At 40.2% G+C, this 17,432-nt stretch overlaps 1 protein-coding gene across 1 annotated transcript; it reads left to right on the plus strand.

Moving 5' to 3' along the window:
* Positions 1-11,711: 11,711 nt before the first annotated feature.
* Positions 11,712-17,005, plus strand: LOC308139521 (multidrug and toxin extrusion protein 1-like; the record flags this gene model as incomplete). Its single annotated transcript, XM_080508982.1, has 14 exons — positions 11,712-11,864; positions 12,854-12,955; positions 13,092-13,160; positions 13,335-13,483; positions 13,626-13,668; positions 13,929-13,973; positions 14,090-14,187; positions 14,336-14,433; positions 14,926-15,107; positions 15,211-15,319; positions 15,424-15,499; positions 15,699-15,768; positions 15,853-15,985; positions 16,833-17,005. The coding sequence occupies 14 exons, from the start codon at positions 11,712-11,714 to the stop codon at positions 17,003-17,005; spliced, it is 1,500 nt and encodes a 499-aa protein (XP_080365108.1).
* Positions 17,006-17,432: the final 427 nt, after the last annotated feature.

Here is a 17,432-nt window from a genome sequence, read left to right on the forward strand (position 1 = left end):
AAGACCACCTTTTCTTTTAATTTCTCTTTTTTTAACTTCCCTTTCCTGTCCAAACACATTACCCTCCTTGTGTACCAATTATCCTCTAAGAGGCAGCAGGCTTCACTCTTAAACAATAGGAGCAATCAGTTGGCCTCTCTCGCACTCCCCCCTCTGTGTGCCCCTTCACTCTGCTCTCTTTTCCAGCAGGGAGGATAATTTTTCCCAACAACAGCGCTGGGGAGGAGAATGGCTGAGGGAGGAGAAAGGAGAGGCAAGAAGAGATAAAGGAAGAGAGCGTGAGGGGGGGTGTTGGTTGGTCAGGTCACGTCGGTTCAGAGTCCAGAGACGCATCTGAAAATACAAACGCAGCATGCAGATGTTTGCTGACTTGAGCCGAGACGGGCGCACATACAGCTGCTGTGCAACCCTTGACACAAATTCCCCAATCCCTAAAATACACAGAAACACAGAAACATTGCCTGTGATGCTCACAAATACGCAAATGAGGCTGCAAACAAAAGAACCCAATGGAGAGCACAGCTTCTGTATTTTGAGATATAAATCAAGAAGGCAAGATCAAACACAATCATATTGTACGCATACATTTACTTACTAAGGGGAAAATAAACTGTACAAAAATATAGTGTCCCTCATACATAAGCTTTTTAATGAGCGTTTCAACATGTAAATAATACAGTCATATTATAGTGAGCTTCTAAAAAAAATTTGAAAAGTTAGCAAAAGTCGATTGCAAATATCACTTTGTGTATTTATGAAACAATGACGTAATTTCCTCTGATATTATCTTTGTTTCAAAAATGTATTTGTATATATTTTTTTTTTTCTTTTTTAATTAATTCAGGGGTGTTTTGTTCTCCCCAGCAGTTTGCAAGGTCTTTCAATTTAACGCCCATTTCCCCTCTCATTCATGTCTGCTATCATGAGTCGTCAGGAGCTACATCCCCAGGGAGGGAAATCCCAGCTGTGTCTAAATAACTTTTCAGATCACACCAATAAAGCTAATGTCTACGGACACGAGAGGCTGCGGAGTCCATTTAACAGCCGCTTAACGCATGAGCACCCAAGTGACACGCACACATGCATGCATGTGTGCACACACACACAGACACACACAGATTGTTGTGGATTACTCTAACCAGGCTAATGATCTCCTCAATGGGACAACTGGGACTCTTCTGAGGCCGGCTTCAGTCTGAGGTCCCACTGGGACCTCCAGAGAGGCTCAGGGGTAATTACAATGGAAATGCTCTCTGTGTGTGTGTGTGTGTGTGTGTGTGTGTGTGTGTGTGTGTGTGTGTGTGTGTGTGTGTGTGTGTGTGTGTGTGTGTGTGTGTGTGTGTGTGTGTGTGTGTGTGTGTGTGTGTGTGTGTGCGCGCAGCTACAATCTTACATTTTGTCAAGCAAGCTTTTGATTCAAATAGCTAATTGAATATTCAATGAACGTTATTTATGCAGGGGGAAAAAAACACACTAACTGTTATAGATGCACCTGTGCAGGACATTGTTACTTTATTACAGTTATTTTCCTTGATATGAAATCTGTTATTTACACTTATGATGTGTTATTAAGCTATGTATGTTTTTTTTTTTAATACTAGAAATTCACGCTAAAAACTTGACCGTTTCAATCACATGTTCACAAAAACTATACTTTTCTTTTTTTTTCAATAATCAATTCAGTCTGGTTTGTGCACATGTGATTTGTATTACCTCAACCACCCATGAATTAAGGTTTATCTTCTCTTCTTTTTTTTTTCTTGCACAATGCATAGAAACTAAAGATTTAATCCCAGCCAAATTTCAATAACATCTGCTCTCTAAGAGAGTACATATTTGAGGTGATGTCTGGCAATAGAAAACTGGGTGCTGTTGACAGGACAGCAGAGTGGGGGAGAGGCCCATAATTGAGAGGGCGAGAGGGATGGGGTAAATGGATGTGTGATTGATGTGAGTTTGATGCTTAGAGAGAAAGAAAAAGAGGTGGTGTAGCAGAAAATTAGATGGCATCCTCACATCTGATTTTTTTTTAAAATATACATATATAGAGAGATAGATTCTGCCTTTGTTTCGACTCATGGCCCCTCATCATCATCATCATCATCACCATCATCATCATCATCATCACTGTAATTATTTCTTGCTTTCTTTCTTTCTCTCTCTGCACCAGCCCCTTGTCGTCCCTCCCCTCACCATGATGCTCACCATGTCAATCAGATTGTAACATGACATTGTGGCTCATTGTACCTGGGCTGCATGCTTTAATGCTGGTGGCCAGCCTTCCCTGACACAATGTAGCACACAACAAAAGGAAAAAGGGAAGCACGAAATGTCCTCCAAATGTAAATTTTCCATCTGTCTCTCTTTTTTTTTCCCTCCCATTCTTTTTTTCTGCATCTCATTCCGGTAGCATCCTGACTGGGTTGTTGCATGGCACGGCAACTTGCAATCTGAAGTTACAGACTTCTTACACCCAAGCAACACACGGATATGAAATGCTTACAACATGAGTGGAGAAACGCGAGAAAAGAAGAAAGGCAATGGGAAGGTAGAATGTGAGCAATGAACACTCAGAAGTAGCAGAAAAACATTGTGGTCATCTGCAGTGCGATGAGTCACCTGTAGGCAGCTCTCTCTCTCTCTCTCTCTCTCTCTCTCTCTCTCTCTCGCTCTCGCTCTCGCACTCTCATACACACATATATACGCAGAAACCCAAAAGAGACAGGCTATGCAGTCACAGCCCACAGCTGTGTAGTCACAATGCCATATTGTCTCATGAACTGCCTCCACTGAAAGTGTTGCATTGTCAATTCTGAACCACAATCTTCTCCTGAAAGCATGGCTTAAAGTCAGATGATAGAATAAGAAAAAAAAAAATTATAAAATAAAAAGAAACCACAAAATGGTTCAACCTTTAACAGCCCTTCTGTTAGATTCAAGACATCACCCTGATGATTAACATGCTGAACTGCAGAAAAAGATGTGAATGAAAGAAAAGAAATGACCTTTCAGACAATTTAATGCCAGTGTGGTGTTGTCGGGATTGAGGTTAGTTGAAATAAAATCTTCCGATGAAATCAATCATCTGTATCCTGTATACATAGTTACATCTGCACTTCCTCTTTAGGTTGTGCATGAAATGTTACATCAGTGGTGCTGTGATCAGTATGATTAAGCCATTCATATTCATCGCACAACCAAATGTACAGTCACACTGATACACAAGAGAAAACTATTAGCACTCCAACTAATTATTGTTTTCATCATCAAGTAATCGGCTTATTATTTCCTCAATTAATCGTTTGTTGTACAAGACATGAAAGAGCAGTGAGGGGAAGAAAAAAGAAATCCACTACAATATCCTGCACGAAAATGGGGATGTCATCATGGCTCTGTGGTGCCTGACCATTCATCCACAACCTAATAATATTCCGTTTAGTACAATTTAGGACTGTAGACACATTCAGTAGTCCCATTTTCATAATGCGGACATATTGCATGGTTGACTAATCTGGTTCAACAGTAATCAGTGCAGTGCTAAAAGTGCTTTTAAAGACAGACAGTGAGTCAGTGTGGAAAACTGGAATCACCACCTTGTGGGAGCACATCTCTTCCAGCCAAATTTACAGTTTCCACACATGTTTGTTGAGACTCAGAGGCTGTTGGGGCAAAGTCACAGAAACTTTTGACCATCGCACCCCTGAAAAATCCAGAAATTTCACCTTTGAATGTGGTGAGTGTGAGGCGTGAAGATGTTGTACATTTGATGTGATTGAATTCTTGAAAATATAAACATATTTTCAGGACATATTGAAGACATAATGCTGGGAAGATGAAGAAGGGAGAAAGTCATCAAGAGTCATTAAGATTACACTGTGAATTCTGTCTTTTTTTGGGGGGGGTTCTTAAATTTTAAATCATACTGATATTGCTTCTTATTTCAATGAACATGTTGTTTTTTTCAGCTTCTGAAATGTGTTTCAGACAGAGCTTTCTGGCAATGCGTTATGATAAACGGACTCATTATTGCTGAAAAAGAAAATGAAGCACTTGTACTGCAGCCTGACCCGAAGTCCAGTAAGCTTTCAGCTGCAAAATGAATTTCCTGTTTAGCATGTAAGAGTGTATAAGGCATATATCTCGTCATCATTCATTCGAATTCTCTGCATTTAACTCAGACTCTCCAGTCCTCCTCCTCCCGTCGAGCTTCATCTCTTTTCAAGCCTCATCACCAACATGCAGCACTAACCCCTCCCCTCCCTCCCCTCCCTTCTTCCCTCCCTCCCTTGCCTGTCCACACCACCACCTTGCCTCCCTCTCCAATTTCTCCCATCCACTTTCATGTCCCTGAACTAGAATGAGACTAATTTTGTCCATTTGTAATAGTAGTATCTGCTCGTGCTCCTTCAGGTCCGCTGCCAGCAGTGAATACCTAAATTCTGGGGGAGCTTGCTTCTTGTCAGCCATCTCCTCTCGTGGCGTCGCCTCGCTGGTTTGCGCTCGCTCTCGCTCCTCCCATGTGAATATGTATGCAGCTGTACGCCTGCAAACAACTTCTGAACAAATCATGCCATGAACACAAACATTAGTTTGATCAATTCCCTTGTTCGGTGTTTAATGCAACTCTCAGGTAACCTAAACGTTGACGTGTGAAAGATCACAGAGTCGTGATTGGCTTTCATCGCGGTGTTACCATGGCAACAGCGTCAATGACAAGCATATTGCTTATTATTGTTTCATTTCTGACAAGGTTGCAAGCCATACGTTGTTGGAGAAGCAAAGCATTATCAGTGTTTGGCCTGGTCACAGTCTTTCATGCTCTTTGATGGTGACCTTTAACTGTAGAGTCTGACCATATATTTGATCAACCTCTGTTCAAACACAGTGGGGAACATGTGAACAAACATCAGCCTTGGGCCAAATCCTGGCCTGGCCTGGGCACCATTTTTTTGTGTGAAAGCTGCACTGATTTGTCAGTATCTCACACATTGGAGATGAACCAGTGGAGTTTAACGGAGAAGAATCATGAAAAAGTCTGCCTGTTTTATGCCTGTCCTTGGTTACCCCTCTAAATAATAGTGCAAGAAGAAAAAAAGAGGTTTCAAACCATGTAAATTACTGAGTGGTTTCTTTGAGAATCAAAGTGTTTCGATTTGTGTGATTATAATGGTGTTCTTTTCATACAATGTGCAGAAAATAATCAGACACAGCTGTTAGTGGTAGACTAGGTTACGTAGAAAAAAGAGGGATCACGAAACAACAGATATTTTACACAGTACTTGTGGCTTCACCATAGGAGGTCCTTAAGTAGTTAAAGGATCATTATGATTGCAAAATCCGGCTTACAAACCTTAAAATGGCTTTAAGGGTGGTTCTGCATTAAGACGCCTCTATGTGCTCTCATAAAAGTGTGGTTAGGAAGATACGGCGCCATCAGGAACAACAGCAAACTGCACATGACAATCAAGCTTTTATTTGTTAATTTCTTTTCTATTGAAATATACTTTTTAATCCACTGAAGGATGTGGAATGTGAAATGAACGGAGGTGGAGCTGGAACAGAAGAAAATAAAACTAAATGGACCCGAATATGACCACATCAATGGCTGAGCAGTTCTTTCGCAATTGATTTCCCTGTCTTCAGTTTCTCCTCCCATTCTAGTCCAGTTTCATTAGACTGATAGACCAGATTCCTTCTATCATGGTTTCAGTGACCATTTCTAAATATTTGAAAAGTCACAGATCTCTTTATTTTCTTTATTTTCTGTCGCTTCTCAAACTGCCAAAATTTTGCAGGATTTACATTTGGTTTGGTTTTGGTACATGTTTTCACAAATTCACCCCCACAGTATGACGTTGTTGTTAATCCTCTTTTTCAAGTAGCTTTTTAAAACTCTTTTTCTAGCACTGCATTTGGTTTGGAGAATTGCGGCCTTCTGGGTCTCAGTAGCTGTGGTTACATGGAGCATAAGCAATCTGATTAAACACTAATTAAAAATCACTCAATGTAAACATTTCTATCTGATTAGATTGCCTCCATTCGATGTGGTGTAATCCTGCTTATAATCTGATCAGATTCCACGTAAACGATACATCACGTTTTATTTCACCATGTGGCACTACACGAGCAGTGTTATAAGAAAAACATCTGCATGAACATGTGATCATATCTTCCTGATCAGTCTTTGCACAAGGAGAAAGTAATAAACACATGTCTCACTAATGAATCCATCTTAAATCCTGAGTAAATTCCAGGTCAATCTGGATGTGAGATCATGTGCTTATGTCACAAATGGTCAATATTCCAGTGCAAACTATTATAGGATTTTTCCACTGACTGAAAACTGAATCGTTACGTGCCTTGTAATGTTTAACAATTGTGTTTCAATGTCCTGGTTCTTACAGGTAAAGGTTTGTGCAGGTGTTGTTATAAAGGCTTACCAAGCTCAGAGAGCTTTTGTGCGTGAAACATTGAGAATGAGCAGATACAATAATAATCCTCAATATGTTCTCAAAACAAGATGCCGCATAGGTTTTTTTTTTTCACCACTTTTCACAGCGTGTAGGAATTGATTTTAAAAGCTGACAGACTCTTAAATTCTCACAAGCCGCTGCTGTGGTTTAGGTGTGACGTGGTGGAGCTTGTTCCCGGTGCCACACTCCTCCTGCGCCTCTCGCGTCAAAACGTACATCTCCCGCTTCACTTCCTCATACAAAGAAAAAAAAACAAAAAACAAAAACCCTCCGGGAGGTAAAACGGAAACTGAGAGAAGAGAAACAGGTTGCCTCCTCACCAAGGTCAACCAGCTGCCACCGTCAATGAGCTACTTCAGACTGAGGTAACAAAGCACAGATTCACTTCCCACCTCGAATTTGTCATCGATAATACCGCCCTCCGACCCCATCATGCACCTGACGTTACCACACAGTCACATGGGAGCTTAATGGGAGACTTTTGGATGACTCATACTTGATGACCTGAAAAACCTGTTTACTTCTGGTCTTTTCCATGTATCCCCCCCCCTCTTGTCATTGCCTGTGCGAGCTGCCCCTCAGACACCCTTTGGCGCTGTCTGTTTGTGTTTACCCCCTCGGACGAACCCGCAGCTTCGTCGGGGGTGCTACGGAAAGGACAGCGTGTCATGAGGGACCGAGCTGCACGACGTTGCATTGTTTTAGAGTCTGGATGAGTCATGGAAGACAAATCGGGGTTGGTGGCATTTAAGAATTGCAACCAGGATGCCACCACAAAACCAACAGTGGAATTCTCATGATGCCTGTTTTAGCAGATCAGACGCGGGATTGATCCATGAATCAGCTGACCTGATAACCTCAAACACTTGACAGTAACAAGTCAGAGCTGTAATTTGTTTTGTAGAAGAAGAATAGCGATCCTTTGTTGTCTTCACTCTGCAGATGAAAGTTTTAATTAAATACTAAAACATCACATCATGTGCATGCCACCTACTTTACGATGTGGGTGCGGCGTGGCTATTACTGTTTCAAGCCATTTCTATATTACTCACCGCAGAAATTCAATGGCTCATACATCGTCAAAAGAGCAGACAGCAAATTTTCTTCTGCTTTAGTCATGGCTGAATTACTTTTCATCTGTATCGTCATTTTCTCTGTGGGATGAGTCCACGCTTCAATTATTGGTTTCTTTGACGACGTCTAAAATTTAAATGAAGCGCTTGACATTGTGTAGATTTAAAGTGAAAATGCAGTCAAAAATGTGTTAGACAAACCAGCTTCACACCTCCCACCATCTCATTCAGGTTTTACCACATTTCAAAATAATGCTTCTCAGTGGGGTTCAGCTTTTCTCTGAGTGGCTGCGTTTGATTTTTTTTTTCTTCTCTGTCTGTACTGATAAAAGCAAAATTACACAAGATTGCCCACAAACAAAAGGGGCAGCTATAAATGTGTTCATTTTGTTGTTGTTTTTTTTTTTTTTACTTTCAGTTTGTACACTGTCATCACGTATGCGAATGTCAAGTATATGCAGGTGAAAGACATAATCCTTTTTCCTCCCCGCTCCCCCTTTTTGTCTCTGTTTCCACCTCTGTCCCTCTTTGTGTCTCGCTCACTCCCTCTGACCACCCTCACACACACACACACACACACACACACGCACACACACACACGCACACACACTGCCAACGTGAGATAGTCATGTCTGTGTGTCCAGGGTGTCATGTTTGGCAGTCTGTGACGTGAGCATCACGTGCCGACGGGTTTGGGGTTTCATGAGAAGCTACTTATTATTGTTATCGCTTTTATGGATCATCATTATCAGCTGTAGCAGACACGGCGGGTCCCCCTGCGTCATTGTTCACTCTGAAAACCCCTAAAGCTCTTGCTGCCAAAGCTATCCACAACATAACCAACAAAGGCTTTTTTTTTTGGGGGGGGGGGGACGTCAAAAATCACTCTGGCACTCTTTCAGTGTTCCTCCTCTCCTTCTTGGCCTGTACACCCCCACTCTCATGGTGTACCTTCTGCACACTGTCTCCTTTTTTGCCTCTCTATGTAATATTCACTTCTTTTGTCTCAGCGACTCTTTCTTGTTCCGTTGCACTCCATCTTCCTGCGTGACACCACTGCCCTCATTCGTTCTCTGCGGCCGCCATTATCTAAACCACCCATCTCCTCATCTTTCCCTCAATTCCCCTCTCTCGTACTCAGGAAAAATTTCACAACCGACACACACAGATAAACCGCACGTCCGTACACACGCGCGCGCGCGCTATGCGTGCAAATACTCGTACCCCTCCCGAAACCTTCTTCTACGCACGCACTCACCCCCACCTCCTCCTAACATCTACCACCTTCTACTCTCTTCAATCCCTCAGTCCCCCACCCACCCTAATCCTAATCACACCACCACCAACGTCATCAGCCCTTATCTCCCTTCACCAAATCTGCTGTGACTCAAAACAATTTCCCCTCATTTGCGATTTTACTGCCCACCCCCTCCTCCTACACTTCCACCAACCCATCTACCCACCACCCCCACCCCAAATAAACCCTCTCCACCTACTCAATACCCCATCACTCCCCATCCAGAACAAACCCCACCCAAACTCACATGCACGCGAACACAGCACGTACACAAATGCACTCACGTACACACACTCTTGAGCGGTCGCCATTTAGAATGACGGCTCATCGTGTGTAAGCGGCGACTTGCCACTGTCATCCAGCGGAGCCCGAGAAGAACTGCAGTGTGACGTCATGGCGGACGCCAGGCCCACTGGTTGGTCGAACATATTTACGTGTGTGTGATTCTGTGCGTGCGGTTGGGATGGTGGAGACGGAGGAATACAATTTGGTAGGTGGGTGGACCCGATGAGCCTTGCTGCATCATTGAACCAGGAAAATGAATGAAAGGCTACATTAGGTGTCACCCCCTTCCTCTCCCGTTGGCCTCTGCTAATTTTCCTTCCTCCTTTCTTCTGTTTGATTTTTCTTTTTTTTTCTTTTTTCCCCAATTCGGCCCCCAAGGCAGTTAAAACTGCAAAAATTTATTGTTTCACCATATGTTCAACATTATGTTGCATGGTTTCTTGACTGTAGTTTGTAAATCAAATGAGCTCAGTGAGAAAAAATATGTCTATCATTTTTGATTAAATGAGCAGAAATCCATTCAAAGTTCAGTCAAGCATCCCAGAGAGAAACATTTTTGAGTTTCAAATAGAGCAAAACAGCACCACCCGATGGAAGGTTCTATAGCCACAACGAGAAACAGTAACGCCTCACTGTGAGTTGTTACTATGGCAGGAAGAACAGCATACTACATGACGACTTGACAAGATACAAGTGTGTACGTGACTGACAGTGATTTATCTCGGGGCGGGTGGGTGGGGGAGGGTTCTGCCACTAAGTGATGGGAAAAAAAGCACAACTCTTTCTCACATCTAGTGAAATGTGTTGACCCCCAAAAAACAAAGAGTTTGTTAGATCTGGGCAAACATTATGCAGCTGTTATTGTCTATTGCTTTTACATTTTTTAATGATTTTTATATGTTGTTTCCTTGACATATTATCCTTTCAGGCTCAAGAACTTTGATCTAGCATTTTGATCTATTTTTACAAATTAAATTAGCTTTATGCATTCATAAATCTTAATAAGTATGTTGTTTATCTCTTGCTCATGTCTGAATTTTAGACTTGAAATCACTAATTGCCTAATTGCCTAATTACCCACTACCTGAACCCGAGTTTGAATCCCTCCCCAAAAAATCTGCCTGGCTGTCCTATCTTGTTCTCTCCTTCTATCTCCTAACATCAACTGGAACCACAGAAAGGCCTCTGAGCCTTGTTTTGTAAAGGTTTGTTCTTGTTAAAATCGATTTGTTTCCTTTCCATTGTGGAATTGTTGACCTTTTCTATGTAAAAGTGCCTTGAAATGACTACTATATTTAGCACTATACAAGTAAAATTGAATTGAATTGAATTGAATTGAATTTTCAAATTATTGTTTCTCATAATTATGTTTCTATTAACAGTGAGAAGGCTAAATGGGGAATATATGCGGTCATTTGTGGTTTCAAATATGAAGGGACTTAAACGCTAAACCTACACATTCTTATATTTCATTGCCGTATTTTAAAATGTTGCTTTGGCTTGAGTCACAACAAAGCTGTTACACTGTTAAAGCTGACAGGAATCGTTTAAGTAATTAGCAACACATAATGTAAGCAAAAAGTTTTTAAAAAATCAAATAAAGATAAACAATGCTTAATGTATGAGTCTTTCTATTTTCTCATTCACACATATCGTGTACCTGCACCCTTTACCTTTCCGTTGGAGTGAAGATTAATTTATAGTTTAAGTCGAATAGACTTTTTCTATACACACACATGAACACATCTCGTCATGGGACAATACACTGATTTCCATACATTGTCTGCAGGGTCTTTCTCTCTCTCTAAACTTAACCCACCTCATTACCCAAGCTCTTTTCTCAACATCAGCCTAAATTTAGTCTTATAAAAAGTTTTCATCTAAAAAGTTTTTTTTCAAGGGGGGTTCCAAGATGTCCATTGACCTCCCTATAGTGCAGCAAAACAAGAACATACATTCACACAGTGGTACGACGCATTGGTTTTTATTCCTTACCTGCAGATTTAGATTTATTTCAAACCCAGCCATATCTACTAAAAACCTAGTCCTGACCTTAACCTATTCTTGGTATAAACTGATTATTTTCAATTTAAAGTGTTTTTCCCTTTGGCAAATGGATACGTTCTCACACAAGGGAACAAATCATGATTACATGAGTATGTAAACAGAATTAGGTCCCAAAAACGGTTGTAAATACATGGGTTTTTTTTAATTGTGTAATTTTTTTTGAAGTTGCACTGGAGAAAGAAAAAAAAAGGGTCAGTAATGTTTCTGTGACCACCTCCATTTTGACATTTTTTTTCTTGATAAGTCCAGAGCTTGTTGGTTGGTCAGGGGTGGAAAGAGTTCCTTGTCAGTCCTCCTGCAGCCTGCACATGTCCATTCTCACGCTCACTGAGCAAGGTTTGAGGACACCGCCAGGGCTATTGATCATTAACCTGGTAATTGGTTATCGATTACTCGCAGCCTTCCTCTATGTGTCTTAAGGGAATTCTGCTGAATGAACATCATTCAGTTTTGGACTGAGCTTACTTTTCTGCCACATCTCGTGACAGTATGGAAGATTTAGGAGTGAAAAGCACAATGCAAGATCCGTCTAAACCGCACGAGTCGTCTTCTCCGACGGCTCACAGTGTTGACTCATGCTGCGGCTCCTGCTTGAAAAGCATCAAGCTCCGAGTGCCTGTGGACTACAAGAATGAAGCAGTTCAGTGTTTTAAACTGGCAGGACCTGTGGTGAGATTGTGTTCATATAAGCTAAACAAAAAAGCTAAATATTAATATTTTTTAGTTTGTTGTACTTGAGGTTTGTGATACACCACTAACTCTTTTCAAATTAAAATGTATTACAACAGTAATTAACAGGATGATGATTCCGAACTATCAGGATTTGATCGAAAAGTAATTGACTTATAACTTATAAAGGAGAGTCAAGAAACTAAACTAAAACAAATTTGATTCTTTCACCGATCTAAATGGAAGCTTTTCTAAAAAAAAAATGCACTCAAGTACATTGTGATTTGTTATTTGTGTGTCTCATTTAACACTATGAAAGAAGCTGAGGTGACAGTAAGAGGTGAATCTATAAAAATTGAATATAAATGGATCATAATTTCAGATAACCTAAAAAATCCCTTGAACTCCATCTGTGATAATCTTACCTACACATGAACGCATATGAATGAAAAGATGTTTTCCAAACAACATTTTCAATTTTCAACAATATTAAAAAAAAAAAAAATAAGCGCAATAGCTTCCTCAATGGAAAATTATATTATGGGGAGAAAAATAGTTTAGCAACCCAACATGTATCCATTTTTCACTGAGAGCTATTCATTGCACAAACCCAGAACTTGATAGATGAGGGCATTTAGTTTCCTTTTGTGCAAACCTTTTGATGCCAGAAACCTGTCAAAAACCTCCACCCGCAATCACAAGAACTATTTTCTGAAGAAGAAAAGAGAAGTAGTAAAAGACATTTAGAAACACAAAGGAGCTGAAGCCCCCCAAAAAAGCCAAAGCATGACACATGTCATCTGCCACAGCAAATAAGAACTTTTTTCCTTAACCTCAAGGCCTTTTGAAACTTGGATTTATGTATATTAACTCAAGCAGCTACCTTATGTGTTGCATTTAGAATATTTCATTCATGAAGTTCATTCCTGTTTCTGTTGTTGTGGAAAAAGAGGGAGCTTGATTTTTGTTTTTGATTTTTGTTTTTTCAGATCATTTCACAGTTGCTGAGCTTCCTGGTTGGCTTCGTCAGCATCGTGTTCTGTGGTCACCTGGGGAAAACCGAGCTGGCAGGGGGGGCATTGGCGATAGCTGTGAGACATCTTGTTACAATCTTTTTTCTTCTGCTTGTATTGTAGCTGTGCCAATGTAGTCCTTCAAATGTATTCTTTTTATATATATATATATATCTTCTTCCTTTACCACTTTTCCATATTTAATATTGTGCAGGTGATAAATGTCACAGGAATTTCCATCGGTGTTGGTTTGGCCTCAACATGTGATACTCTCATATCCCAGGTATTCAAACTAAAATGTATTTAGTGGTGAACTCAGTCCTGAGTATTTAAAATTGTGTGACATTATGCTTTTTATTTTTATTTATTTATTTATTAAATTAATTTCATTTATTTGTATTTATTAATTCAGTTTTGACTTTTTTCTTGCTGTTTTTTGCCACTTTTGTTTTTCCAGATTTATGGAAGCGGTAACTTAAAGCGTGTCGGAGTGATTTTGCAAAGAGGAATTTTGATTCTGTTCTTAGCCTGTTTCCCCTGCTGGGCTATCCTTATTAACACTCAGCCCATTTTGCTTGCTGTCAAACAAAGTCCAGACATTGCCAGGTAAAGCTTCCACACCACAGTCCTCAATATAACTGCATCATACCCATACAATACAGTTCAAATTGTCTTCAGTGCAACATTATACATGTATGTTTCTTTACATATCTTGCAAATTTATCCTTTTCCTCTTCCTCCTCTTAAGGGCCGCCCAGCTGTATGTCAAAGTCTTCATGCCAGCATTGCCAGTGGGTTTAGTGTTCTAAACAAATTGACTGAACACAGTGTTTTCTGGTTAAAGTGTAAACCAAAGAGGAAGGCTATATTGCATAATCGCAGGGGATTGCAGCACAATAGTTTACTTATGATTGCAAGGCTGATGTGTATTTTAAAAAAAAAATTATGAGGCATTTTATAATTAGTCCAGGCTTATACTGAACACTTTAATGATGAGTGTTGTGTGTCATTGTCTAACTCATAATCTCATCTAATGGATGAAATCCTGCAGGCTACCTTCATGTACCATCTGCAAGGAAGATACCTTCAGAATCAGGTGCTTTTAACAACTGTGACATAACAACTTTTCAATCTCCCCTGTGTTTTGTGACAAACTGACAGACCTGAAACGTCTTGCCTATTCATACTATTCATACTTGTTTGTGTTCACAGGGTATCATATGGCCCCAGGTGATCTGTGGAGCCATGGGAAATATTGTAAATGCAGTAATCAATTACATCTTCCTCAGTGTTCTGGATCTGGGACTCGCGTGAGTAACGAGTATTGCACTTATTTTTGCTCATTGCTCGAGCTTTTTAGATTGCACTAATCAGATGATTAGTCAAAAGTAAAGTGGAAATGACTGGGCTTTGCTTTTCTTTTGTTGCCGTTGTTTAAATCACTTCACGTCCCTAAAGTGGATCTGCAGCTGCCAATGTCATCTCACAATATTCCTTGGCCGTGTTTTTGTGGGTTCAAATCAGCTACCAAGGACTGCATAAAGCAACATGGGATGGTGAGTTTCGAGAATTAAACACGTGTAAAGAAAGCACACAAAAATATTTTTATACTGCTGCAGAATATTTCAGTCATTATCATTCAACTCTGCAAAATACAATCGAAAATTAGTATTGTGTGTATTAGGATACTTAAATCTGTTGTTCTCAACAAGAATTGGTGGATTGTTGGCCTCATGCAGCTGATTTCACCATATATTTCAATTATAAAAAGAGAGGGACGTCAAACTAAGAATATTGACGTCTTTTTTTTATTTTTTTTATTAATTTCCCATTTGCTTGTAATTGAGGACAACTGAAGCAATTTGCCTGTAGTCTTACCTGAATACACATTTTCTGCACCCTCTTCTGCTCGGTTAAAGACAGAATGAGATATACGCAACTGAAAACATTTCAGATTTTTATTCTTGTTGAAGAAGAGGCAATTGTAAACACCTTCCCTCAAGAAATATCTATCGTACTGATTTTTTATTTTTTTTATTTCTATATAGGTTGGTCACTAGACTGCCTGCAGAAATGGGGCCCTTTCCTCCACCTGGCCATCCCCAGCATGCTGATGTTCTGTTTGGAGTGGTGGCTGTATGAGGTTGCGGGGGTCCTTGCGGGAATTGTCAGTGAAACTGAGTTGGCAGCTCAGTCTGTATGTTATCAACTGGCAGCTTTTCTTTATGTGGTAATTCATTTAGTTCGATTTTCCTTTTGTTGGCATTGTGTTGCAAACATTTTTGTAAGGTACTATATTTGGCTTGGAAAGATTTAATGACGCTCTTCCACAGTTTCCGATGGGTTTCTCTGTCAGTGCCAGCGTTCGTGTTGGAAATGCTCTTGGTGCTGGAAACGTCGAGCTCGCCAAGCTGTCTGCCAAGGTCTCCAGCATCTTTACATGTATGAATGAGCTGATGATCACAACGTCTCCTCGACCATTTATAGCGATACATGTTTTAAGGTCCTGCTTTACTTAACAAACGTGTTTCCTGTGTCCACTCTAGTTTTTTTCTCGTGTGCCATTGCAGCCTGTCTTGGCGCATCTAAAAATGTAATTGGTTACATTTTCACCTCAGAGAAGTGAGCTCAGACCCATGCCTCTGCGACAATCATTACTTTGGGTACACTTGTGAAATGTAATACCTAACAGCTTTGTCATTGAATTTTTGTTTCCTGTGTTGTCACAGTGTACGACCTGATGAATGTGTGAATGATTTTTTTTTTTTTTTTACTTTCCTATCTATTTGTAATAATATTTATTATATCCATTTGCTTTCAGGGACATTGTACTTCGCGTGGCAGATATTATGGGGATGTACTGTTTCATTCATATTATTGAGGCCATTGCGGTGAGAATGTATTTAATCAAAAGTGCCTTTATTCACTTTTGCACTCACAAACTAAATATTTTTACAATTCCTATTTTTCTACAGGGGGTGACAGGAAGCATTGTCAGGGGTGCGGGAAAACAAGGTATTGGTGCCGTGTGTAATTTTGTGGGATTTTATATTGTCGGGTTACCCATTGGAATCGCTCTGATGTTCCCCGCCAAAATGGGTGTCTTAGGTGAGGACAGACTTTCAACCGAGTAAATAGACATCTGGATCATAATTTCATTCACAAAACTGTTCTATATCATCCCTCTGTGTCACAGGGTTTTGGCTTGGACTTTTTATTTCTGTTACATCACAATCGGTTGTTTTCATAGCATACCTGTGTAAATTCAGCTGGAAGAAAGCCATGGTCGAGGTGAGTAACTTAGCAACCTCCTCTCACAGGAATAAATCGGCAAATTCAGAGAATTTCGGCAAATTAAATGAAAGTGTTCCAAGTTTTTATCTCGTGTTTATCAGGTTATTGGTTGTTCATCCCTTCATCTGTACCAAATAATTGTTGAAAAATCCGTATTTTGATGAATCTGTGTAATGTGTCTGATGACTCATTCTGCACTTTCTTATCCTCCATCCAGTAGAAATACATTACCAGCTTAGTGAGGTGACTGTCAGCTATAAATTGTTGGAGTGAACAACACATATTCAATATAATCAGCTCTGGAACGGTTAAGGGCTTTTATGGGAAATATATTAATATAAATAATCAAATACCACTTGGATATCGTGTCATTGAGTTCTCAATATTAATTATATTGTCATTATCAATTCAATAAATAAAAAATCTAATGTTGTGCGTTCATTTACATTTCTCATATTCAAACATTAGTAACTGGTTTGAATATCTTTGTCTAGGCGCTGGAAAGATCAGGAGTCAATACTGTGGAGATGAGGAATAAAGGTACCTGTTTTACTTAAATCAACATTAGAAAGTCATCTTCACAAGAGCCAAGAATAACTGCATGTGAAAAATATCTTCCTCACAGCCATGGACTTAAGTGCGACGTCTCACGGTCCAACAGATGAGAAGACGGACGCAGCAGGATCGGTACAGCAGACCGCTGCCGACACGTCACTGTCGGTCAGACAACTGCTGGTACGACGTGGACTCACTGTTCTGCTCATGTTCGTCATCCTGGTTGCTGGGGTCGTCATTAGCGAGATGCTCATCAGAGTGCTCGACTCAGATGGGTGACTGAATGCTGAACATGTTTGGAGCACAAAATGAGCCTGTCAGTAACTTTGAGAGTACAGCTGGGTCACAGGTCCCACACCCAGTGACTGGCATGAGAAATAACTTCTCCATTACAGCTTCACAAAATGTAAATCATCTTCATGCTCCTTTGACCAGAGATAATAGATAACTGCTCATTTCTGAGCGTCATAGGAGTCATACCTACAGGAAGGCTAATGAGATCCTTTTACTTTCATTATCAGACGTCATATGAAGTTACCAAATCATTTCTCAAAGTGTTTTTTTGTTTTAGTATTTGATATCTCTCAAACTTCTCTTTCTTATGTACGTCATAACATGGCATCTTTGTAGTTATTAGTCATTGTTTGGAAAATCTACCAAGAAACAGAACTTTTTTGAGACAGCCAATGAAATTCTGACCTGGAAA

This window comes from Blennius ocellaris (assembly GCF_963422515.1).
Source record: "Blennius ocellaris genome assembly, chromosome: 14".
Lineage (NCBI taxonomy): Eukaryota > Metazoa > Chordata > Actinopteri > Blenniiformes > Blenniidae > Blennius > Blennius ocellaris.